The sequence below is a fragment of the Panthera pardus genome, unplaced genomic scaffold (genome assembly GCF_024362965.1).
Source record: "Panthera pardus isolate Hobbes unplaced genomic scaffold, ASM2436296v1 HiC_scaffold_17, whole genome shotgun sequence".
Taxonomy (NCBI): domain Eukaryota; kingdom Metazoa; phylum Chordata; class Mammalia; order Carnivora; family Felidae; genus Panthera; species Panthera pardus.
In genome coordinates, this window is record NW_026526732.1 from 33,030,911 (window position 1) to 33,057,170 (window position 26,260).

The 26,260-nt window shown below is 36.1% G+C and overlaps 1 protein-coding gene across 2 annotated transcripts in view; it reads right to left on the bottom strand.

The window, feature by feature from the left end:
• Positions 1–11,217: 11,217 nt before the first annotated feature.
• The window catches only part of ENPP3 (ectonucleotide pyrophosphatase/phosphodiesterase 3), a 75,531-nt gene continuing 60,488 nt past the window's right edge, over positions 11,218–26,260 (bottom strand). For both annotated transcript variants that reach the window (XM_053904484.1, XM_053904485.1), the window contains 5 exons: positions 22,981–23,116; positions 20,381–20,458; positions 19,635–19,767; positions 17,882–18,038; positions 11,218–11,472 (listed from right to left, as the gene is read on the bottom strand). In XM_053904484.1, the coding sequence (XP_053760459.1) occupies positions 11,302–11,472; positions 17,882–18,038; positions 19,635–19,767; positions 20,381–20,458; positions 22,981–23,116 (675 nt within the window). In that variant the 3' untranslated portion in view covers positions 11,218–11,301. The remainder of the gene's footprint in view (positions 11,473–17,881; positions 18,039–19,634; positions 19,768–20,380; positions 20,459–22,980; positions 23,117–26,260) is intronic.

Consider the following 26,260-nt stretch of genomic DNA (forward strand, 5'->3'; position numbering starts at 1 on the left):
GCTTTCCCTAAAGCACTTGGCAGGCCCTTCCATGTAGTACTGGGCTTACAAATTGTCTCCACTGCTCCATATTTACAAGTATATTCCTCGGAACACTAGCACTATATGCACAGCTTACTGGTGTCTTTTGTTTTTAGTTACAAAGCTTTTGTTTTTCTTTTTTAACTGAAAAAAGTCCTTGGAGCCTTTGATATATGAATGTGCACTGTATATACTTCTGAAGGACACAATAGTGTTTAATGCTTCCCAAACATATAGACTACTGGGTAATTGAGCATTCCAGGTTTGTTAGGTTTCTCTAGAGAAACAGAACTAATTAGATATGTGCGCACACACACACACACACACACACATACATCTATATAAATAATAAGATTTATTTTAATAATAAACCGACTTACACAGTTATGGAGGCCAGAGAATTCAAAATCTACAGGGTGCTCCAGAATGCTGGAAACCTGGGGAGGAGCCAATTTGCAGTTCAACTCCAAAGAGATAATGCTGCAGATGAAGTCTGAAGATGGTCTTCTGGAGAATCCCCTCTTGTTTGAAGTCAAACTTTCAGATAATTGGATGAGGCCACCCACATTATGGAGGGCAGTGCACTTTTCTCAAAGTCCACCTATGTAATTCAAATTTTATCCAAAAACATTTTCTCAGAAACATCCAGAATATATCCATCCAAGTTAACACACACAATGAGACATTACACCTGAAGATCAGGATTCCAAAGATATCATCTTAGAAAACACTGCCTTGGTTGAATTGTTAGCTCCTTGAAGGCAAGACCTGAGGTTTGAGATTCTTGTATCCTTCAATATTATCATTGATTGATAGTAATAGACTGTAATTATGGTAAAATGGAATGAGCACTGAACTTGGAGTTAAAAAACCTGGAGACCAATCCTGGCTTAACGTTCCAGGAACTTTGAGGTCTTGAGTAAATAATTCAAACTCCATTCTTATCAGGTTTGTTATATGTGAAATGGGAACAATAATAACTGTGTCAAAAGATTGTGGAATTAAATGAGGAGATATGTGAAAGTGTGTGGTGCATTTTATGAATTGAAAAGTTTCATAAAGCAAACAATGATAACTCCATGACAAAAGACTGTCAAAATATGGCAATGTCAAAGTACATCTCTGAAAATCAAAATGCTTCATTTTATTTCAATGTCACCAAAACATGGTATCGGTTAAACCATAGGAAATTGTCAATGTTTAGCATATTTGTAGTTTCGTACGAATTTTTTTGATACTATAACATGAATAGAGCATAAAATGCAGAGTTATAATACTTGAGGTTATTGCTAACAGACTTGTTATTGCAAACTAGAACTTGATATACCCTATTCATTATTGTCTTTGCCCACAAGGAGATTTTAGTCTGGAACAGGGTGACTCAGAGTACCTATTAAACACAACAAAAAGGAAAAAAAAAAAAACGATCACTTTCCTGAGTTGGTTGCAACTTTGAAAATAATCTCCCTTATCTATTTTGTAAGGTGGATCCCAGGAAATGGTTATAAGTCTGAGAAGACAAGAAATTTTTTCTAACAGCCATTCTGGCTTTCTACAGCTCCCTGAACATACCTGTCATGTGCCTTTATAGCTTCCCCCATGAATCTGCCTGGTTAATACCTCATCTTCTAGTCTGCTCATATCTCGCCTTCTCAAGGAAGGCTACCCTGACCACTCTGTTTTATATGTTCAGCAAACTGCCCTCACAACCCATTTTCCTGATGCTTTCTACCATTTCTTTCTTTCTTTCTCTTTCGATAGCACCTATCACTTTCTTACACATATAATTTAATTTTCTTATCTGTTGTATTTATTATTTATTGCTTGTCTGCCTTGCTAGAATATAAGCTTCTCAAGGGCAGGGATCTTTGTCAAGTTTGTTCATTGATTAGCCTAAGCTCCTGGAACAGTGCCTGGGATATAGGAACTCAATAAACATTGGTTGAATAAATAGATTTAATGAGAAGATCTTGAATAGGCAAGATATGTTGCTGAATGGCTAGGAAAAGGTAGGTTGGTTCCAGATTCAAAGGGAGAGCAAGAGAAGAAGGTATTTAGTATCAAAATAATTTTTAAAAAGATTATTGGATTAATTAAGATTATTACCAAGATTTGATTCTAAATTTCTTATTTTCATTTAAAAAAATTGCTTAAATGCTTTAAGAGGCCAAAGTTGGAATCTGAAGTGATACTTGGTGAAATCTCTGCAGAATAAGCTTATTTTCTGAGATGAGATCCACACAAATCTGGAAGAAACTCATGAAACTACTGCCAAGGCCAGTTGATCTGAGCCACTGTGGTCAATCCATTTCCGTTTTTTTTTTTTTTTCTTTCTTTCTTTCCAATATCCCAGAGTAACAGGATTAACCATGCCATGATTCCTTTTCCCCCCTCCCCCCGCACCCTTAAATTGCTTATGTGGCCATAACTTATAAAATATTCTTGGACCTAACTAATGCATAAGGATTGTAATAGAGGCAGGCCAAATTTAAAGATCAGGGCAACCACAAACCATGATGGAGGATGCTATTAATGTGACTAACTCGTCCTGGCAGGAAATATAGGAGTCAAACCTACAAATCACAGGACAAAGATCAACTTGACACAATCCACAAATCTGAGTCACTAAGATTGTGCCTAAACCCAAGTGAAGCAGTAGCAATTGCCTGGTTAGCTCAAAATGAGTGCTTTCTATATTCCTTAGGAGACTATCATAAACAAATCTCATAAGTATCACATTAAATAGACAAGATACTGTTGTAATCATTAAGCAAATTTCTTAATTTCAAGAAATAGGAGAACATTTTTAGATCTTTGTTCATCTCTTAGAGATATAGAACATTATTCCTTAATTGATTAGCCTTAAGAGAGAGACTAGATGGCCTCTCCAGATTTCTTCTAGACCTATGAGTCTTTAACTTACACATTAACAAACATAGTATCATAGGAGAATGGAAATAGTATAGTTCTAAGTGCCAATCCTGCTTTACTAGTCATCAATCAACCATCTCGATACTGTGGATTTGGGAGTCAAAACTGCATGAATTCTCTGTCACTGGAAGACTGAGGTTTGTTCCTGTCTGGAAGTTTGTTCAAGCGTGAGTCCACTGATTGAGGGAGTGATTGTGGTCTGCCAAGGGTGCTGTGTAAAAAGGAAGTTGTTTCTCCCAACAGCCTTGTTTGTGTTTTCAAAAACTGTTTCAGTTTATGTTCTGTTTCCATTCCCATGCCCAGCCCTCCCAAAGTAAACAGATGACAAGTAGTGGTGGTGGGATAGCGGTGATGCAGGGGTGGGGATGGAGGTGGAGGAAGGAAAGAGATGTCCCCAGGGCAAGAGGATTTTCAAAGGATTTCCAAATGTAATTTGGAAATGAACTCAAGTGCCAAACCAGATGGGATTTATACCAACAAGATCAGCCCAATCTATAAGCATAAAAACAGACTCCTAGAAGTTCCATTTACTTATTTGAAAATGATCAAACACTGATGGGCACTCTTATACTAAACAGCTAAATTAGTGGCTAAAGATGAATCTTTGGCACATCAAAAGGTATACCCCTTTCTTCCATTCATCCCACTCTTCCACTTCTATTTGTCCAGAAAACTAATTTATTTCTCAGAATTTCTAGAAGAATGGACCCTGAATTCTCTTAATTCCAACTATGGCACTAAAAACTCTGAAAGGTTAAAAAAAGAAAAAAAGTAGAAAGAGAAGGAAAAAGAAGCAAATGCACTGAGAAAATAAACTTCCAGAATTTTAACTAAATCTGGAAAATAAGTCAACATTTAGAATTTTCCTTCTTTCCAAGTCTACTCCCAAGACCTTAGGTGACCTCAGTTGGATTAGAAAGTTCTCTTTCTACAAACAAAATTAACTATAATCCTTGATTCAGTAATATTGGAACTCATAAAATCTTCCTTTTATATGCCTGTCTACCAAAATACATATAACTTAAAATAGTAGTGCTATGTGGTTCTTCTATTTAAAGGCAAGTAATTCTATTGTATTAAATTATAATTTATATAAAAAGCACTTGTCAAAATTTAGTTGATCACATATTCCTATGTTAGCAGAATAAAAGAAAAGATAATCACATCACCTGAGATGACATAGTTCTCTTGTCCAAAAGTAAAAAATAGCTACATCTATCTATCTATCTATCTATCTATCTATCTATCTATTTATCTATCTATAAAATAACAACATATATATATATATATATATATATATAGTTTGTGTAGTGTTACAGTGAGTATGTGTTACTTTTATGATTCAGAAAGCATAAATTATTTCCATTTTTGGTGGGGGAGAACTTTATTTCATTAAATTCAGATTTTAAATACACCAATTTAGAAATTAAAGTTGTATCAATATAGTACTTATAGTTTTAGAAAATAAAGCTACTATATATATGTTTGCCCACTTCTAGGAATATTCACAAGAGATATTCTTCCAACAAAACTGCATATGCATACGGTTATACACTGGTGTATATTTGTAACTATAAAATATTGGAAAATCTAACTGCTCTTACATAGAAGATTGACTTAATAAACTACAGGTTTGATAACCTCGATGAAACAGACCAAGTCTTTGAAAGACATAATCTATCACAAGAAGGAATAGATTATTTGAATAGACCTATATCTTTTTAAAAATTGACTCAATCATTAATGAACTTCTAAAGCATAAAAAAACCAGGCCTAGAGAGTTCACTGGTAAATTCTACTTAAAGAAGAAATTATACCAATTCTCTACAATCTTTTCCAGAAGATAGGAGTGGATGGCATACTTCCTAACTCATTTCATGAGGTTAACATCACCTTAATACCAAAACCAGAGAAAGACATTATAAGAAAAGAAAGCTAAAGACCAATATCTCACATGGACATAAATTCAAAAATCCTCAACAAAATATTAGCAAATTGAATTCAATAATGTATGAAAATAATTGTACTACATGACCAAGTGGGATTTATCTAGGTATGCAAGGCTAGTTAAACATTTGAAAAGCAATTAATGTAATCCATCACACCAAAAGGCTAAAAAAGGAAATGTTAATAGTCTTATCAATAGATAGATATAAATAGAAAAAAGACTAGAATAGAATAGACAAGAACATTTAACAAAATCCAGGACCAATTCATGATAAATAAGTCTCAGTAAACTAGGAATAGAGAACTTCCTAAACTTGATAAAGAATACCTACCAAAAAACTACCACTAACATCATACATAATGATAAGAGACTCAAAACTTTCCCACTAAGGTCAAGCACAAGGCAAGGATGTTCCCTCTTACCTCTCCTTTTCAACATCATGCTGGAGGTTCTAGCTGATGTAATTAGACAGGAAAAAGATACAAAAGGTATACAGATTGGGAAGGAAGAAATAAAACTGTCTTGTTTCTCAGATGATATGATTGTCTATGTAGAACATCCAAAAAAATCAACAATAAAAACAACAAAAACTCTTGGAACTAATAAGTGACTTTAGTTAAGTTTTAAGATACAAGAAAAATTTATAAAAGTCAATCATTTTGCTTTATGCTTGCAATGAACAAGTGAAATTTGAAATTAAAAACACAATACATTAGCAGCTCCCCAAATGACATACTTAGGTATAAATCTAACAAAATACGTATAAGATCTAAATGAAGAAAACTATAAAAGTGGTAAACAAAACAAATAACTAAATAAATGGAGATATATCCCATGTTCATGGATAGGAGGATTCACTATTGTCAGGATGTTAGTTCTTTACTTGATCTATAGATTCAATGCAATTTCAATCCACATTCCAGTAAATTATTTTATGGGTATCAACAAACTGGTTCCAAGTTTATAAAGAGGTAAAAGGCCCAGAATAGCTATCATGATATTGAAAGAGAAGAACAGAGTTGGAGGACTGATGCTACTTGACTTCAAGACTTACTATGAAGCTAGACTAATCAAGAGAGTAGTATTGGTGAAAAACAGACAAAAAGATCAATGGAATAAAATAGAGAGCACAGAAATAGACCCAAATAAATATAGTCAAGTGATCTTTGACAAAGGAGCAAAGGCAATACAATGGAGCAAAGATAGTCTTTTCAATAAACAGTCCTGAAGCAAGTGGAGAAAATCCACATGCAGAAAAATGAATCTAGACACAGATCTTACACCCTTAAAAAAAGTAACTCAAAATGGACATATATGTAAAATGCAAAACTATAAAACTCTTAGAAGATAACTTAAGAGAAAATCTAGATGTTCTTAAATTTGGTGATGACTTTTTAGATATAACACCAAATGCATAATCCATAGAAGAAATAATAAGCTGGATTTCATTAAAATTAAGAACTTTTTCTCTGCAAAAAGACAATATTAGAAAACAAGCCACAGACTAGGAGAAAATATTTGCAAAATATACACTTGATAAAGGACTATTATTCAAAGTATACAAAGAACTCTTAAAACTCAACAATAAGAAAACAATCTGATTAAAAAATGGGCTGTAGGGGCGCCTGGGTGGCGCAGTCGGTTAAGCGTCCGACTTCAGCCAGGTCACGATCTCGCGGTCCGTGAGTTCGAGCCCCGCGTCAGGCTCTGGGCTGATGGCTCGGAGCCTGGAGCCTGTTTCCGATTCTGTGTCTCCCTCTCTCTCTGCCCCTCCCCCGTTCATGCTCTGTCTCTCTCTGTCCCAAAAATAAAAAAAAAATTAAAAAAAAAAAAAAATGGGCTGTAGACCTTAACAGACACGAAACCAAAGAACATAACAAATAAACATATGAAGCTTCTCCATATCATATATCATCAGGAAAATGCAAATTAAGACAATAATGAGAGGTGCCTGGGTGGCTTAGTTGGTTAAGCATCTGACTCTTGATTTTGACTCAGGTCATGATCTCTCACAATCGTGAGATGGAGCTTCCTGTCAGGCTCCAAGCTGGGTGTGGAGCTTGCTTAGTATTCTCTCTCTCCTTCTCCCTCTCTCCCTCTGCACTCCCCCACTGGCACACACATGTGCTTTCTCTAATATAGATATAGATATAGATATAGATATAGATATAGATATAGATATAGATATATAGATATACTTATGCACACATATATATATACACAATGTATATGCATATATACATATATATATACATATATACAATACAGTGTCTGTGTGTGTGCTCTTATATATATATATATATATATATATATATATATATATATAAAAAATGAGATACAACTACACACGATTGGAATGGCCCAAATCCAGAACGCTGACAACACCAAATGCTAGCAAGGATGCGAAGCAAAAGGAACTTTGATTTATTTTTGGTGGGAATGCAAAATGGTAGAGCTGTTTTGAAAGACAACTTGGCAATTTTGCACAAAACAAAATACACACTTACCATATGCTCCAACAATCTTTCTCCTTGGTATTTACCCAAAGGAACTGAAAACTCATGCCCATACAAAAACCTATACATGGGGGCGCCTGGGTGGCTCAGTCGGTTGAGCGTCCGACTTCGGCTCAGGTCATGATCTCGCGGTGCGTGAGTTCGAGCCCCGCGTCGGGCTCTGTGCTGACAGCTCAGAGCCTGGAGCCTGTTTCAGATTCTGTGTCTCCCTCTCTCTCTGACCCTCATGCTCTGTCTCTGTCTCAAAAATAAATAAACGTTAAAAAAATTAAAAAAAAAAAAAACAAAACAAAAACCTATACATGAACATTTATAGTACCTTTATTCATGATTGCCAAAACTTAGAAGCAACCAAGATGTTTTCAGTAGGTGAATGAATAAATAAATGAGTATATCCAGACAATGGACTCATGATTTTTTGTACACATAGTTATAAATACGAGTAGAGATACAAATAAAAAGATCCTAGAAAAAAAGATGTAGACATCAATTGTACTTTCGTTGACTCAAGTGGAACAGGTTCAATGATACTCCAGAAGTAATGAGGGCACCAGTGCCCACTAAATAGAACCAGGGCTCCTTGGAGAAAGAGCTGATTCCAGAGTTAATATAGGGAAAGTATAAGATGAACCTAAACATTTTTTATACCACAAAGTAAGGAGGTGCTCTAAAAATGATAAGGATATGTCAAAGAACACAGAGTCCACTTAAAGGAGCTCCCACAGGCCAAATCTGGAGCGATTTGAGTACCAGAACAAACAATAATAGTGTATTTTATTTCATTAGGATAAAAAGAATCCGTGAGTCTATATAAATCATAAACAAATGAACACATAAGAAAGGAAAACTTTTCCTTACAGTGGAATGCTAATAAATGTAGAAGGACTAATGGAATTTTAAAAAATCACCCTTTTGCTAACTATCATAGTAAAAATTTAATCAGGGAAGAATTATTAATGGATACTAAAGACAGTGGATGATTTAATGAAAAACAGGAAGTTTATAGGGTCTCAGGTATACCCCCAAAATATCTTATAAGTTATGAAGGGGGAAATACTACCTTTACAGAAAGGAAGCCAGGTAAATACGGACTTCACCAACTGATCAAATTTGGCATCAGTAATAATGGCACAATTGAACATTTTGTGCTTCCTGATATGAAGTGCTGAGAACACACTATCACTGATGTAGTATTGTTCTTATAAAAATGCAAAACATGGATCCAATTATGAGGAAATGCCAGAAAACCCAGTTTGAGGAACAGTCTACAAAATAAACGATCTGGACTCATCAAAAATGTCAACATTATTTGGTAAAGGCTGAGGAACAGTTGTACATTATAAGAGAACAAAGTGGAAAGAAAACTTGATGCAATGAGTGATTCCCTTCTGGATCCCAGAAGAGAAAATATTATAAAGGACATTACTGAAAATATGAGAAAATTTGAATTAGGCCTATAAATTAAATAACAGTATTGTACCAACATTAAACCTCCCACTGCGGTTGTATGAGTTAATGTCCTTGATCCTAGGAAATACACATTGAAGTTTTGGGCATAAACGGGTGTGATGACTACCATGTACTCTCAGAAAGTTCAGGGAAAAAAATAAAGACGTATATAAATTATATCATGAGAATATTAACAATTGGTAAAGTTGGATGAAGGTTATAGAAAAGTATAACCTTATTTATTTATTTTTTAAATGTTTATTTATTCTTGAGAGACAGAGTGCAAGTGGGAGAGGAGCAGAGAGAGAGGGATACACAGAATCCAAAGCACTTGTCAAGCTCTGAGCTGTCAGCACGGAGCGCGATGCTGGGCTTGAACTCAAAAACTGTGAGATCTTGACCTGAGCCAAAGTTGGACACTTAACCAACTGAGCCACCCAGGTGCCCCAGCCTTATTTATTTTTGAGAGAGAAAGCACAAGTGGGGAAGGGACAAAGAGAGAGGGGGGAACAGAGGGATCGGAAGTGGGCTCTGAGCTGACAGCAGCAAGCCCCATGCAGGGCTCAAACCCATGAACTTTGAGATCCTGACTTGAGCCGAAGTTGGACCCTTAACCAAACTGAACCACCCAAGCACCCCTAAATTCAGGTGATCTTATCTAATTTCCACACTGTGGTGGGCAGAGGACATGAATTGGAGGAATTCTGACTATATTAATTTTTGCCATGTAGCTGGGAATAGTTTTCAGTTTGTGCCTTACATTTTTCACTGCACAATTTTTTAAACTAAATCCTACAAGTGGAGAAAATATATTTAAAAAATCCAATGGCATTTAAACTATCATTTCAATTAGTTGTAGTTAATGATCATACTTCAATTGACCTCCTAATAGAAATAGTTTATTTATTTTTTTGAAGCTCATGTCACAGGATTTTTCATCACTAGCAAAGCCTTTGTCCCCTGAATGAACTGGTCTTTATATCAGAAAATAATCTGGAACATTGCTAGTCTAGTAATCCAAAAATCTGACTAATGGCATTGCTCTTCAAATGAGTATGGGATCTCTTTGATTAATAACTATATTTTGAAAAATTAAAGATAAACATATACAAAGTGATTTTTTTAAATTTTAGATAATCCCGAAGGTCACAAAATAAAAATTTTATTTCCCTATTTCTCTTTACTATTAATTCCTACCTCTCCCCACCCCAGCTTTATTATGCAAATCAGGGGTTGACAGAGTATAGCCCATCCAAGGGTTTGGGTTTTTTTGTTTTGTTTTGTTTTGTTCTGGCTTTTGTTTTTTTTTTTTGTTTTTTTGTTTTTTTGTTTTTTGCAAATAAAGTTTTCTTGAAGCCAAATCTAGCCCTCCATGGTGTCTTTTGTTTTTGTTTTTGTTTGGTTGTTTGTCTGTTTTTTGTAAATAAAGTTTTCTTGGAACACAACAACTCTCCCCCTTTTTTAAAATATTATCTATGACTACTTCCTTGATGTAATGGCAGAGTTGAGTAGTTGCAAAAGAGACTATATGGCCTAAAAATTTTTATTATCTGGACCTTTAAAGAAAAAGTTTGCTGACCCCTAAAAAATGATAGAATGCTATTCTACCTTGTTCTTTATTTAACAATAGACATACATTCAATATATAGATCTACTTCTTTCTTCATAGTATTGGAATAGCATTGCACTCATATTGTTTGTATAAACAAATTCCAGAATTTGTTCAACCAGTCTTTTAGGTTGTTTCCTAGTCTTTCCTACAGTAAAACATATACTGGCATGGGGTTTTTTTTATTAAAAATTTTTTTAATGTTTATTTATTTGAGAGAGAGAGAGAGAGAGAGAGAGAGAGAGAGAGAGACAGAGTGCGAATGGAGGAGGGGGAGAGAGAGAGGGAGACACAGAATCTGAAGCAGGCTCCAGGCTCTGAGCTGTCAGCACAGAGCCAATGTGGAGCTCGAACTCAGGAACCGTGAAATCATGACCTGAACCGAAGTTGAACCCTTAACCAAGCTGAGCCACCCAGGCACCCCTGTTGGCAGGTTTTACAAGTGAAATTACTGAATGAGGTAATGTGCTTCTTTTAATAAATATTGTCTAATTGTCAAATGCAACATTTCTTGTATAACCTTCACCAAAGTGACACTTAGCCTGGTCTCCTTTCTCTTTAGATAATGCTGGGCAGAAAATATGGCCAAAGATTATAAATAAGATAATAAATATAATATGGTAGGTATACCACAGCACAATCTCTGTGCAAAAAAAAAGAGGAACTTTAAAATAACACACACTTGTAGCGATGAAAAAGAGAAGGGAATAATGAAAATTCTGTGACATGGCTTTTTAGAAGGGTTAAGGAAAAATAGAACACTTTATTTTGTGATTATTTAACAGAAAAATCATTTACATTCTGCCCCAATTCATTTATATATTAAGTTAAATAACGGTTTCAAATGTGGGTAAATATGTCTTAAGTTGCAAAATTTCAGAGACAGGCTGTACTTTTTCCTGGTAAAAGTCCAGCCCAGTAAGAAGTTCCACATCGCGGACCCGGGCAATGTGGGCTTTCCATCTCTCTTCAATCCAAACAGCTTCTGGTTTATCTTCCTGTAAAAGCGAAACAAAAGCCTGTTTTTCATAGGGCATTATTTTTCATTAACAGAGGGATCTTCTATTATTTAGAGGTTTTCCTTTTCCCTGTGTTTTTTATTGCCTTAAATCTTAACTTGATACAGCTAAATTTTGTTGTTTACTAAAATAAAAGGAAAACAGAAGTACAAAAAGTACGTTATAACAAATACAGACCACCACAAAGTCATAAAGCTTAGCTACTTTAGTATTTACTTCAGATATAAAAGAAATAAGATAGTACAGATGAAGTTAAATCCCCAATGTCCTTCTACTCAGAACTAATAATTAGCACGAGTCCATGTTTTAAAATTTTTACAGCACATCAATCTACAATATAAAGCATGAGTTATGAGTGTTCCAATTTATATAAGCGGTATTATAAGTGGTATTCTATAATTACTTTCTCAATCAGTATTACATGTGCAGGGGCGCCTGGGTGTCTCAGTCAGTTGAGCCTCTGACTTCAGCTTAGGTCATGATCTCACATTTCATGGGTTTGAGCCCCATGTTGGGCTCTATGCTAACAACTCAGAGCTTGGAGCCTGCTTCAGATCCTCTGTCTCCCTCTCTCTTTGCCCCTCCCCTACTCATGCTCTGTCTCTCTCTCTCTCTCAAAATAAATGAACATTAAAAAAATTAAAAAAAAGAATTATGTGTGCAATCTATCCATAGAGATATATCCAGAGCCAGTTAAATCGGTTGTTTTTAGCTGTGGTTTGTGGTAGCATAGTTTATTTTCTTTTTATTGCCATATTGATAGTATTTTTGGCACTGTAAATAATACTGTAATGAATAACTTGGCACATGCCTCCCATATCCAAGAATATGAGTTTCTAGGATACATAAATGGAATTGCTGGATCATAGTGTACACACAACTTAATTTTCCCAGATATTAAACCTCACATTCCTCAGGTTATTTATACCAATTTACACTTGCATTGATAGTGGAAGAGAATACCCACTTCCCCACATCCTTGCCAAACCACAGTGTGAAACAGTGTTTTATCTGTTTGATTTTATTACGCTGAGTATCATCAGAGTTGAGTATCTTTTCACATATTTCTTGGCCATCTGACTTTTAATGGGTTTTTTACTATATAAAAATTAGTTCGATCCTTTAGAGCTATGGATTTCTATAAAATTTCTTATTTTTTATATATTAATTTTCTGATATTCATATGGTACTGCTAATTTCCATTTAGATTTTTTTAAAAGTAAGAAAATTTAAAGGTTTGTTTAGATGAATGTGTTTTAATAACTCTCATTTGACTTCAGCATAGTAGTTTTTTTTTTTTTAATTTTTTTGTTTATTCATTTTTTTGAGAGAGACAGAGACAGCGCGAATGAGGGGAGAGGCAGAGAGAGGGGGAGAGAGAGAGAGAGAGAAAGAGAGAGAGAGAGAGAATCCCAAACAGGCTCTGCACTGTCAATGCAGAGCCGACATGGGGCTCGAACTCACGAAACCATGAAATCATGACCTGAGCCCAAACCAAGAGTGGGATGCTTAACTGACTGAGCCACCCAGGTGCCCCTGGTTTACTTGTTTTTTTAAATACGCAAGCTTAACATAGGCAGCTATTATATGAGACAGAGGAAGTGTAAGAGGAAACTACTTCTTGTTTCTAACCACTAAAGCATTTCTCTGTGAGATTCACGATGTGCATTAATTTTTTAAGTAAATACGCAGTGTACTAATTTGAGCCTATTTCCAACGAGAATCTAATTGATTCTTTTTTTTTTCTGCCCTTATTTCCCATTTCAGCAGCATTCACTATTTTTTATCACCTTTTTCACAAAGTTTTCTCCCACTTGATTTATATTACTCTGCTCCCTCATGGCTTATTTGGTACCCATCCAACTAAACGTTCACTCGACACCTGACTACGTCTACCCTCTTTTAAAACTGCAATGAAATAAACCTAAAGCAGGCCACCTAACTCTATCTAGTCAGGGGTAATACTCAAGTTCTTTAATACCAGGTAGTTCACCTGCACCAAGTAATCTGAACAGAAGCCAGCAATAGACAACTCTTACTGTACTAATGCATCCAACAGAAGAGCAGCCTTGCAAACATAGAGTGATTATGAGCTATATTTAAAAACAACTGACCCTTGAACAACATCGGCTTGAACTGTGGGGATCCACATATATGCAGATTTGTTTCAATAAATACAATACAGAACTGTCATTGTATTTTCTCTTCCTTGTGCTTTTCTTTTTTTTTTGTTTTGTTTAAATTTTTTTTCAACGTTTTTTATTTATTTTTGGGACAGAGAGAGACAGAGCATGAACGGGGGAGGGGGAGAGAGAGAGGGAGACACAGAATCGGAAACAGGCTCCAGGCTCCAAGCCATCAGCCCAGAGCCTGACGCGGGGCTCGAACTCACAGACCGTGAGATCGTGACCTGGCTGAAGTCGGACGCTTAACCGACTGCGCCACCCAGGCGCCCCCCTTGTGCTTTTCTTAATAACCTTTTCTTTTCCCTAGCTTTCTTTATTGTAAGAATACAGTATACAATACATGTAATAAAATATGTGTTAAATGGGCTACTAATGCTATTGTAAGGCTTCCAGCCAATAGTAGGCTATTAGTAGCTAGATTTGGGAGTTAAAAGTTATACGTGGATTTTCAACTGTGTGGCGGTTGGCACCCTTAACCCCCCCATATTGTTCAAGAGTCAACTGTGTATGTGTTCAAATTGTTACATAAACAGAAGTATTATATACCCCTAAAATACAATGCCCTTTGTTGGGTTTTTCAGGCAATATCAGTCTCAGTATTTTTCTACCCTACTTCTTTATCTTCTCCCCTTAACCACATACAGTTTGGTTATTGCTGCTACCACACTAATGAAATTGCTTTGGCAAGGATAACCCAACTGAGTGGGTTTTTGTTTTTCGAACTTTCACTTAGTTGATCACTACAGGCTTCTAAAATTTCCTTTTTTCTTGCATAGCTCTAACTGATGACTTGTTCAGTGAACACCCTCTATCTCTTCAACTGATTCCAGTGATTTCCATCCTAGCAGATAGACATTTCCCTCAGTTTGAACTTTGGATCTCTTCTTTCCACTTTCTTTCCTTTGGCAACTTTACTTCACTCCCATGATTTAATATCAGATCTATTTCTACAGTTCTGGTTTCTCTTCCAAGTTCCATGCCTGCATTTTCCGATATCTGCTGAGCAAGCTACAATAATGACAGTCACTTGGACTCATGACAACATTCTCTTTTAACTGACAGGGATTTAACAATACAAAGCTGAGGGAAAAAAAATAAAAAGGGGGAAAAAAAGGCAGAAAATATGGAAAGGACAAGAGAAGGAAGAAAATAAACGAGGCAGCATGAATCTAATTCCCTAGACCAAGCGTGGGGTGGAATCATGAATCTATCGTTTCTACAAATGGTGTTAATTGCCTCAAACCTCTTCCAGTGGTGGAGTGATTATTTAAAAGTGCAGTTTCCTTACAACATACCCCTGAAAGAAAGACAACAATTTCATTGGGGGCTTAAAGCACTCGTACCTTTTCTAATGCTAGTGGAAATATTGGTTGATTTAGCCATATTAGGATATAGTTTGTATATGTACTGGTACTTATTGGGTGATTTGATATGTAGAGGATTTTGCTTGTATGCAATTTCACTTTATGTTGACTGTAGCTCCAACATAAGATGTGATTTCTTTAAAACTTATCTAATGCTCACAGCAATTTTATTAGGGAAGGTGATTTTTTATACAGTTGAGGAGATGAACATTCAATTATTTACCCAAAGAAGCCATATCAATAACTGAACACAAGACGTCCAACTCCCAAATCCGTGCATTTAAGATCTATCCTATGCTGCTTCTCCTGTATCCTCCTAGATAATCAACTAGCCTCTCAACGTGAAGACTAAAAAGAGCGAATTCATCCTTCCCAAAACAACTGATTGTCTTATATATGTCCTAGTCAGTTATGCCTAACTTTTCAGTTACATTTGACCCTTTCCATCCTGCCTCTCACCTCCCTCATGTCTGACAGCCACATCTTGTTCACAATCTCTCTCATAGCTTGGTTTAAATTTGCTTTACACTCGTCATATTATGTCTCATAATTACCTTTATAAATGCCATACCCTTATTAGTATACTTCAAATTCCTTAAAATCTTAGATAATGTTCAATTCATTAGGGTTGATGTCTTATTCCATGGAGATGACACCCTATTAATTCCGAGATCATCTTTACTTGGGATGTCAGAGGCTTTATAGCATTTGTTCTTTACCTTGAAGTGTACGTAGAATTTTTAGCAGATGGAAAACAAGGGCATTATAGGAGAGAAAAGTAGGAGCAGTGGCGTCGAGGTAGGGAAACCCAAGATATGTCAAGTAGTTTCAAGGACTTCAGTTAGCCCACAACTTGGGTTTGCAGGTCTAACTGAAGATAAATTGTGAAGAGTCTTAAGTGCAGGCTAGGAGTTTTTTGTTTGCTTGTTTTCATTTTTTATTCTGGGTAGATAAAGTTTTGGGATGAAAAAGTATGTCATAATGAAAACCTAAGGTTTAAGGTAAACTGGTATACTACAGAGGTGAAGGGGAGGAGGACAAGAGACAATGAAGCTACTTAAGATTCATTTTCAAAAGTCCTGCTAAAAGGTAATAAGGACCTAGATCAGGGATATCCAATAGTTTCTTCTACCTAGAACCCGTTGTAAAGAACTATTTAATTCTGATTCAGTGGTAGCCAGCACCATACTGTATTAGTCACCACTGTCTGCCACTGGAAGAGTAAGTGAAGAATGATGGCTTCCCTGTTTTTGGAAAACTTTCCCCACTCTAGGACTATGAGAGACCCACTGTTTAGCCTCTAACCTATGCCCTCCATCTTTAGTCATTGAAAAACCATTCAAACATTCAAGTTCACATCCTATCTTCAAGACCCAGTTAGAATGTCGCCTTCCCTACCAGGAAATATTTCTCCTTTGAAGTCCTATAACAATTTTATCTGTCCTTTGTGCCACTTTTCTCTTCTTTCTTCTATTTTACTAGGTATCTATGGGCTAGCCTATGAGCACTTTTGATAGAATTCATGTCTATTTCATCTGTGTATCTCCCACAATACATAGTATGATGAAGGCAGTTATGTGTTGAACATCTAAAAGAATAAAGATGAATCCCAGTCTGGCTTAGAACCTACGCTTTTTCCAGTCTCTACTAGCCTATGGGATTTTCCATGTGAACGCCTATTTCTACAACGGACATGCCTAAACTTAACTATCTTATCTACCTGCCAAAATAGTTCTCATTCCTAACTTCCCTCTATGTTTTTTTTTTTTTTTTTCTAATTACCTACATTTAAAATCTCTGATTCATCTTCCAGTCTCCTTTTTTCTTTGGCTCTTGCATCCAACCCGCTACCAAATCTTTTCTCCACTGAAGGTTCTTCTTAATCCTCTCAATTTGTACAAATTCTGCCCATTCTCAGGGCCCAGCCCTACTCCCTTCTCATTAATCTCATTAATCTCATTGATTATTCCTGCCAAATGTGTTTCAAATTTGAAACACTAAATCCTTATAACAGTATTTAGCAATTAATAACAACTTTGTGACATCTCTTACTTTTATATTTTTAAAATAATTTTTATATTATCAACTGACCCATCTACATGTCCATATTTAATTTATCCTTATTTATATTTCATTTTTATGTCTCATTTACATATCAAAGTTATAGATGTACTCCGTGAGGGCAGAGACTATGTATTTCTCCTTGGTGCATTCTAAAAAGTTTCTTTCACAGTGCTGTACACTGTGAAAATATATTTGTTGAATGACTAGTGAAACCGAATTACAAGAATACGTATTTTTTTCTAAAAAAATTCAGGCAAATTTAAGTAACTAGTTACATACAATTTTCCTTGATCCATTAAGATGCTGAAGTAGACTAACACATGATGTTTAAAAAAGAGTTACTTTAACTCATTGTGTGTATGTATATGTAATTAATTTCAGTCCTCACGTTTCAAGTTGATGGAGTTTTTTTTACGTATTCCTTCAGGAAACATTAATTTAGTGCCAACTTTGGCACAGCACCTTAAATTTCTATATTAAGAATCAAAATGTTAATAAGGTACCAACCCTTCCCTTCTGAGTGAGTGTGAATAAAATGTGTATGAATAAAATACATAAGATATGCATATCTAAAAACATGTTCATGTAGGCACATCCATATTTAAATTGATATCTATTACATAAAGATCAATAGTCTAAGGAAAAGTTTAAAAATGTGGTAATTTTTAGTACAACCCTGCCCATGTTGTAGCCAAAGCCACTTTTATAAAAGCCTGGAGGAGATCTGACTAATCATTTTCTCAGGTCCTGAGGACTCTCCAGGAGCATACTCACAGGGCAGCTCTCCACGTTGGTAGGTCGGTGAGGGATAATAAAGGGCAGGACATCCAACCACCCAGGACAGGCGTTGGGGGTGTGGCTCTTATTTTTGCAACTGCTCAGCACCACAAAGTAATGAGTTGGGATGGGAACACTAGTGTTCTTTATATATCTAAAAACACAATGGAAAAGATTGGATGTTGTTATACTTTTGCTTCTAAAATTTATAAATGTCATTATATAAATATTTTAAATGCCAAGGTAAAAATATAGTCCAAGAAAAAAGTACGTGAATAGGAAGTACAAAATCTTATCACATATTTTTAGACTTCCATGAGCCAGAACAGAAATTTATAGAAGTCCAAACTTGGTCATTTTAGCATAAATGAAGAATATTAGAATCCAAAGAAAAGCAGACCATGACATTTTGCCTCCTGTGTTTCCCAGCTTTGTTGACTTTATACTTCACAGAGACATTTTCCAGGGGAGCAGGGACTGGGACAAAGAAGCCCCAATTCCAACCCTAGCCGTGCATTTCCACTAGATATTTGGGTGGGTGCTGATCCTCTTTCTATGATTTAGTAAGTTTCCTCAACTTTAACATGGAGGTGATCCTATGCTACCTACTTCACAGTGCGGATATGGAAATAAATCCATACAACAGATGACAGTCTTTTAGATAATGAACATGAAAGTATTTTTTAAAAAAATTAAGAGCACGATAAAGGAAAGCTATTATTATGAGCCTGGTGAAAAAAAAAAAATATGAGCTGCTACAAGGAGCGATATTACTGGGATTTTAGGATTTTTACATGAACCAGAGCTAGACTTCTGGGTTTGTATCTGGCTTTGCCACTTAGCAGCTGTGTAACATAGACAAGATACTCAACCTCTCTGTGTCTCAGTTTCCTCCTCTCTAAATGGGGGCTAAAAGAATCTAACCTAAGAATGTTTTATGGACTAAACGAAGTATATGTGTACAGAAAAATAGTTGGCATATAGTAAAGTGCTATCAAAGTGTTTGTTAGAATTATTAATTGGTGAAATATAGGATTAATAAACACTAAAATAAGAACAAGGCAAATGAAAATAGAAAAAGGCCACACACTGAGTCACCAAAAATGTTAATCAGAAGGTATAGGTAGAAATTGTTGTGTTACACAACGTAGGCTTAGACAGCACAATGATTTAGTTTGCCTTTCATACATTTTGATAATAAAGATAAAACTTCTAAAACTCTGTATGCCTGTATGCTGCACTCAAAGGTAGTTCTTAGCAACGTATTATGACCAGGTCTGGTACAAAAATGTACAGATTACTAGGACTGCTTTTCTAGGGGAAGCCTATACCCTCTCCTGGAAGGTATTTTATGGATCACTCACTATTGGACAACATTGTGAATCGTCACTACTTGACATTTTATTTATTTATTTATTTTTTTGCTGGAATGCTTCTATGTTTACTGATATACAGTGAGTCTTCCTTATCTCTTTAACTTTTACAAAATCACATTTTCCCTGTGCCCATTTGTTTAGAAGTTTTCCAAATAAAAATTTTGCTGAACTCTTCCTTGCCCATTAGTTTAAATGTTTGCCATATAAAAGTTTTGCTATATATTTAGATGGTTGAAAATAGTCAATGATAACATCTCTATATAAATATATTGTGTAATATTTCAAATACTAAGCTTTTATTTAGAGTACTGAGGTTTCCCCTCATGATATCCCACTGCTAAATCAAAAAGTCCATTTGTTTTCAAATTACTTACTCTGTAATTTCATTTGGAGCATCAAAATGACCATCATAATTATAATCAAATACTGGCCCACTAACCACATTTACTCCATTTCTTTCCATGGCATGTTTTACAAGAAGAACACTGTGGAAGTAATCCCACATTTCTAAAAATAATAGAATAAGATGTTAAAAATATCAACCCTTATTGCATATGGAAATATTTTCTATTACAGACAGGTACATTTAAATAGCATCAGAGATTGCTTCGGTAATTGTCCATGGTGATTAGGTAATTCTGCAAAACAGTCCATACAACACAATTAAATAAAGAGCCACACTGATGATATTTCTTGTTGCCGATGTAGTTGCCGTTGTGAAATTACAGTAAAATTTGTTTCCAAATTCCTCCCTAGTGCTGAGTTGCTTTGGGGACAGTGATACTAAATAATGGTCAGAACCTACAGACTGCTGTATTGATTATGATTCTAGGGACAAACCACCTAACATTTACTTACGGTAAGTGCCAGTAAAATTTTGTTTTGTGAACAGCCATTTACAGCTAAATTAGGATTAAAAATAAATTATTGAAGCTCTAGTCCCAAGGCACCCAGAGTTGAAGTAAAAAAAAATATGCCAGAGGTCCTTCCTATTCCTAAATTTAAAGCAGTAGAACATAATGACCCAATATCATGGAGAAATTGCCAAAAGGATGTGTTTAGTTTGTAAGTTCACAAAGTCACTTAGGCACTTAAATTAATAATCTAAATGTATACTTACTTTTAAATGCTTTATACATAGGGACCAAGTTACTTGTGATTAAAGCATCATATTGACTATCAGAAGTTCTATTGTTTGCTGCAAAACAAATGAATTTGATTAAATCAAACTAGAAGAGAAAATATATCATACTCCATACTAAGCAAAATACAATTACATACTAGTGAAAATTCATTAGCAGTCAAAACATAGGGATACTAAGTACTCTCCAGCAGACATTATCAACAATGCCAGCAGTTTTACGCATTTGATGCCTGTAGGTTGAACGGTGACCCTCAAAAAGATATGTCCAAGTCCTAACCCCACTGTACCTGTGAATGTGATATACAGGAAAATTGGGTCTTCACAGATAGAACTGAGTTATGGGTCTCAAGATGAGATTATCCTGGACTTAGAGGGGGCTGGTGTTTTTTATAAAAAGAGAGTGTGTTGAGACCAAGAGAGAGTCAGGTGAGAAGGCACTGGGAAGATGGAGGCAAAGATTAGGAATGATGAGCCATGTATCAAATGATGCCCGGAGCCCCCAGAAGCAGGAAGAGGTAAAAAAAAGGATTCTCCCCTAGATTCTCTCCTTCAGCACCAGAGAGGTGCTGGCCCTGCCAACACCTTGATTTAGATTTCTGCTGTCTAGATCTGTGAGAGATACGTTTCTATTGTTTTAAGCTAGTGGGTTTGTGGTAATCTGTTACAACAGCCCTAGAAAACAAACACTATACCAACGTGAATGCATAGTTATTGAATGTGCACAAAATAATAATGCTATTATAAGTAACCATTCTAAAGTCAAATTTTCTTCAGAGAGCTAGTTTTAACACAATGAAGACTGCTAATGACACCACACAGGATTGGTTCTGAGGACTCATGGATGTGCTGTCTAGCACAGTGAGTGCTGGGCATAGCATGTTCTAGAACCAAGACTACCTCGGTTGGAACCCCAGCTCCATCACCTACCAGCTGAACCACTAGAGCAAAATGCTATGTCCCTCTGCATTTCATTTGTCTCATGGCATCTATGTCATATAAATATACTGAGGATTAAAAAAGCTGCAAGCCTGTAAATGTTTATTATAATTATAATGCTCTTTGTGTTTAAACATACATTTGGGTGTGTTAACTAATATTTAAATGAAAGGCTAATGAGGGGGCACCAAAAGGCAAGGAAAAACAAGTTGTTGGGTTTTTTCTTTAAAATTTCACATGTTATTCACAGTCCTCAGAACCCCTAGAAGCCTTTTCTACTTTTTAAACTAAGCTCTGAAAGTTGGGATAGCCATCAATATAGCATTACCTCCTTTTCAGAGAAAAATAAAATTAATTTACAACAGACTTTTTAACAGAGTAGTGGAGAGTTAGCAGAGTTTCATTTCATCCTTAATATTTTTTGAGACAAGTTGTTTACTTATTAATTTCATCTCTTTGTCAAGGCAAACATTTATATATCAACAAATGCCTTATGGCTCAACAGATACAATATTATATGCCAATTTTAAAATTTTATTAATAAAATGTTGCAACTGTGTAAGGTTTATCCTATGGTTTGTGTAAGTTTGGGAGCTTTGTCTGAAGATATTTTAATAAGATATATCAGCTTATTTGTCCTAATTCAGCGTTAGGAATTTAAACTGACATGCTACTTGGTTTCATTAAACCTTTCTTTCCTTACTGTAAGAATCCCTAAATTATAAATCTCTAAACTGACCTCATAGGTCATGGCTTCCAGGAAAATGAAGCCAAACAGCAGAAGCAAACCCATTCCCAGAAGCTGAAATTGTTGAAAATCCCATGAGTGAGTTAACAAATATGACATTTCCTGCTGAATAGGGAAAAGATTTGAGTTTAGAAAAATGACATGGGTGGGGCACCTGGGTGGCTCAGTCAGTTGAGCATCTGACTTCAACTCTGGTCATGATCTCACAGTTCATGAGTTTGGCCGCGTCGGGCTCTCTGCTATGGGCGTGGAGCCCTCTTGGGATGCTCTGTTCTACACCCCCCCCCGCCCCTCCCCCACTTGTGCTCTCTCTTTCTCTCTCTCAGAAATAAAAAATAAACATTTAAAAAGAAAAAAAGGGAAAATGACACTGGCTTTTGTATGTTCCCAAGAGAAGAGACGTTTTCTAAAACAAACAAACAAACGAAAAACGTAAAGTTCATTCAGCTATTTAATCCATGGTGTGAAATTGTCGGACATGAGCTTGCCCCATGTGTGACAGGCCAGAATTCCAGCCTGATTTCTTGCCACGGGCACAGCTGCACTCTCGGTGCAGGCCTTAGCTGGGGTGGCAGCCAGAAAAAATATTTTTTTAGACGCTTTGCATCCATCTCCAAAGAATCTTCCGTTTTAAAATTAAACTTAAACCTGACGAACTCTCTGAACATCTGGGCCAGATTAGAGCCAATGTGTGGTTCCCACTGCAAAATTTATTAGTCTTTATTATAGCTGTTACACTGTATCAGGTCAGCCCACAACCACTGGAAGCCTCTGGGCAGCTAGTTTAGCCCAAGCAGGTAGTTTAGGTGGGGAGCATATGTTTAAGGCACATGCCCACATCCAGCTGATGAGGGCTTTCTAAGTTGTTGCCCTAAAAAAGAGTTATACTAACCAGGAGGATAGAGGAAGCCGTGGGTGATATTCTCGTCTGCTAAATAAAAGGAACAGTTTTGGCTTTCAGAAGGAGCAACCCTAACATCAGCCCGCAGACAGTCTGGGACAGTGGGAGGAAGAGGCGATGTGTCTCCCTGTTGAAAGAGAGAAAAAGAAAAAAAAAAGTTACACCCACAGTTGTGGCTAACCCATCACCTTATATGGTTTGTAACTTCCCTAGAATGTTTTTCATTTAACCTTTTCCTATTTTCTTAGTGAATCAGGTCTACGCAAGCAATGGAAATGGATGTCTTCAGCAATGTTTTCTTCTGTGGTTCCCTTCTGGTTAGGGACACTGCGAGGGCAAATCAAATACATCTTGGAAAGGAACATTTACAGAATAAAATCCTGAACTGGGAGTAAAAAAAGGAATAATGGGAGCTACTGCTAAAAACCAAAATTCTTTTTAGGATCTAACTTTTAGGTGGTGAAATATATTGTACCTGCAAGTAAATTTTGAAAATAAGTAACAAACAATTTATTTTAAAAATACACATATGAACTAAGGATGTTGTTATTCTTCAACTGGGCAACCTGAGGTTAATTCAAAGAAGCTATGGTTGTCTGATCTTACTTATTTGGGGATTTAAAAAAAATTGTAGCCATGTTTAATTTATCATGAAATATAGGAACAAGTTTTTTATAATTTTCCTTGTAACTCTATTTAAAGACTAATACAATAATTTATCCACTAGCAAGCGTCCTATAAATATGCTGCCTAACCCAAGTACTTAAGGTAATACAGTATTAAATCATCATCATATTTCAATTAGGTTGTAACCATGAGTGAGTAAACATTTTGTTATTCATTTTTTTTTCAGATTTTGATTCATATGCCCACTACTGCCCACAATGTGTATATTTCTTAACAAAATTTTTAAAATAATTTATAAAAAATGGTTAAATTAATTTAAGATATCCTTTATTCACTGCATGCACTAAAAGCAAAAATAAGCTATGATGTCTAAAATGTATATGGTAATCATTTTACAATATACGAATCATGTTGTATACTTCAAACTTATACAATGTTATGTGTCAATTATATCTCAATAAAGTGGGAGAAAAATAATATGCATAAGCTCAATTCACAAAGAAAAAGGCAAAAAACACTGTACACCACATTCATAGGCAAGAGAGTACGATGAAGAATAGGTAGGAGAATAGACATTGAATAGACATAGAATAGGTAGGAGATAAAGATGAGGGAAGTCTGGGGAAAGTCACCCAGAGAATGTACCCCCTAACATACTACAACACTTCGGTTGTAAAACACTTATACAGAAATTGAATAGACTTGTCAACTTGATTGAACACATTTATCTCTGTTCCCTTCTGAAATCCGTTGAAAAGAACATTAATGATGAAGACACATAATGGATAAGAAATTTTCAGAAGCTGGAAATCCTATTTGTTTACTATTGTAACATGACTTGACAGAGCAGTAAACACTGACAACCAAAAGCCTGTGATTGGGGAAAGCACAAAGAAGCTGATTCCTACTGCCAAACCCCAAGGGTAGAACTTGGGAGTTTCCTAAAGACAGGTAATGTACATAGGGCCAGAAAGAAGAGTATAGGTTGAAAGTCTGTAAAAGAGGCTAGATAAAACATCTTCTCACTAGAGAGGTTGAACAAGAGGGATGTCCAGACTAAAGGACACCTGCCCAGAGAGCAGGTGCACCATATTGAAAGTAATGGGATTAAATAAAAATCTATATACTGAATGATAAGACTCCTGTCAGTCTCATTGCTACCATGAAGGCTACCAATTATATATGCTGGATCAGATTAAAAGTGTCCCTTTTCAGGGAAACAAAAGCCAGCCTGAAAGGAAACCTGGATGCTTACCATTGGGAATCCCCAACAAAATGGCTGGTTCTCACCCTGATCAACCTATAGCGAAGTCTATCATCTTGCAAGCCCCAGCCACATAGCTTAGTTCCTCTCCCTTAACATATAAAATTACAGCCAAGGATCATCAGGCATTTTGTCGGGGTGGGGGAGGAACCAAGACAAAAAAGAGACAATGCAGAGAGAGAAGAAAACTCACTCCTTAGAGAGATGAGAGTATGTATGGCATCCATACAGAAAGAAGAGCACACAATAGAAAAGCAGAAAGAGGGGTGCCTGGGTGGCTCAGTTGGTTAAGCATCTGACTTCAGCTCAGGTCATGATCTTGCAGTCTGTGAGCTCCAGCCCCACGTCTGGCTCTGTGCTGACAGTTCAGAGCCTGGAGCCTGCTTCAGAGTCTGTGTCTCCTTCTCTCTGCCCCTCCCTGAGTCATGCTTTGTCTCTGTCTCTCAAAATAAATAAATGCTAAAAAAAAAAAAAAAAAAAAAAAAAAAAAAAAAAGGCAGAAAGAGCTCTTGGATATAAAAAGTTATGACAGCAGAAACAAAATATTCAATAAGAGTTATAAGATAAAGTTGGAAATATCTCTCAAAAAGTAGAATTTAACAAAAGATGGGAAAAAAATTAGAGAACATATAAAAACATTAGAGAATCAGTCCAGGAAGTCTTATTAATTTGAAGAAAAATCACCTCTAAAATCTAAACGTAACCCATCAAGTAAGTGTGTAGATAGAATAAGAATTTGTTAAGATGCACAAAGTCGTTGGGGCGCCTGGGTGGCTTGGTCAGTTAAGCGTCCGACTTCGGCTCAGGTCATGATCTCATGGTCCATGAGTTCGAGCCCCGCGTCAGGCTCTGTGCTGACAGCTCAGAGCCTGAAGCCTGTTTCAGATTCTGTGTCTCCCTCTCTCTCTGCCCCTCCCCTGTTCATGCTCTGTCTCTCTCTGTCTCAAGAATAAACGTTAAAAAAAAAAAAAAGATGCACAAAGTCGCAAAAATGTACCTTTCCGTCTTCCTTTCTCAGGAAGTTCCTGAGTGATATAATCTACAAAACCAAAAAGTAAACCAAGAAACATGAAGATTTTTGTGTTAGAGGCAATGGATTAGCTCTCACCATTTATTTCACTCTCCTGGTGCAGACACTGGAAAGCTAAAAACATCTGTTTATATTCTTTCAAAAACACACCCTAGCAAATAGTTCTCAATGACCAGGTTTCTCCACTTGACATAAAGGGGCACGTGAAGATGTTGCAAAATGGGAGAACCAACAATATCGACTGTCAGCTGCGTAGACAACCAGAATATTGTGAGTTGATGGTTCCTACCACACATCCCTATCGCTTTCCTCTAAATCTTCACATGCTTTGTAAGCTTTACTTGAAGTGT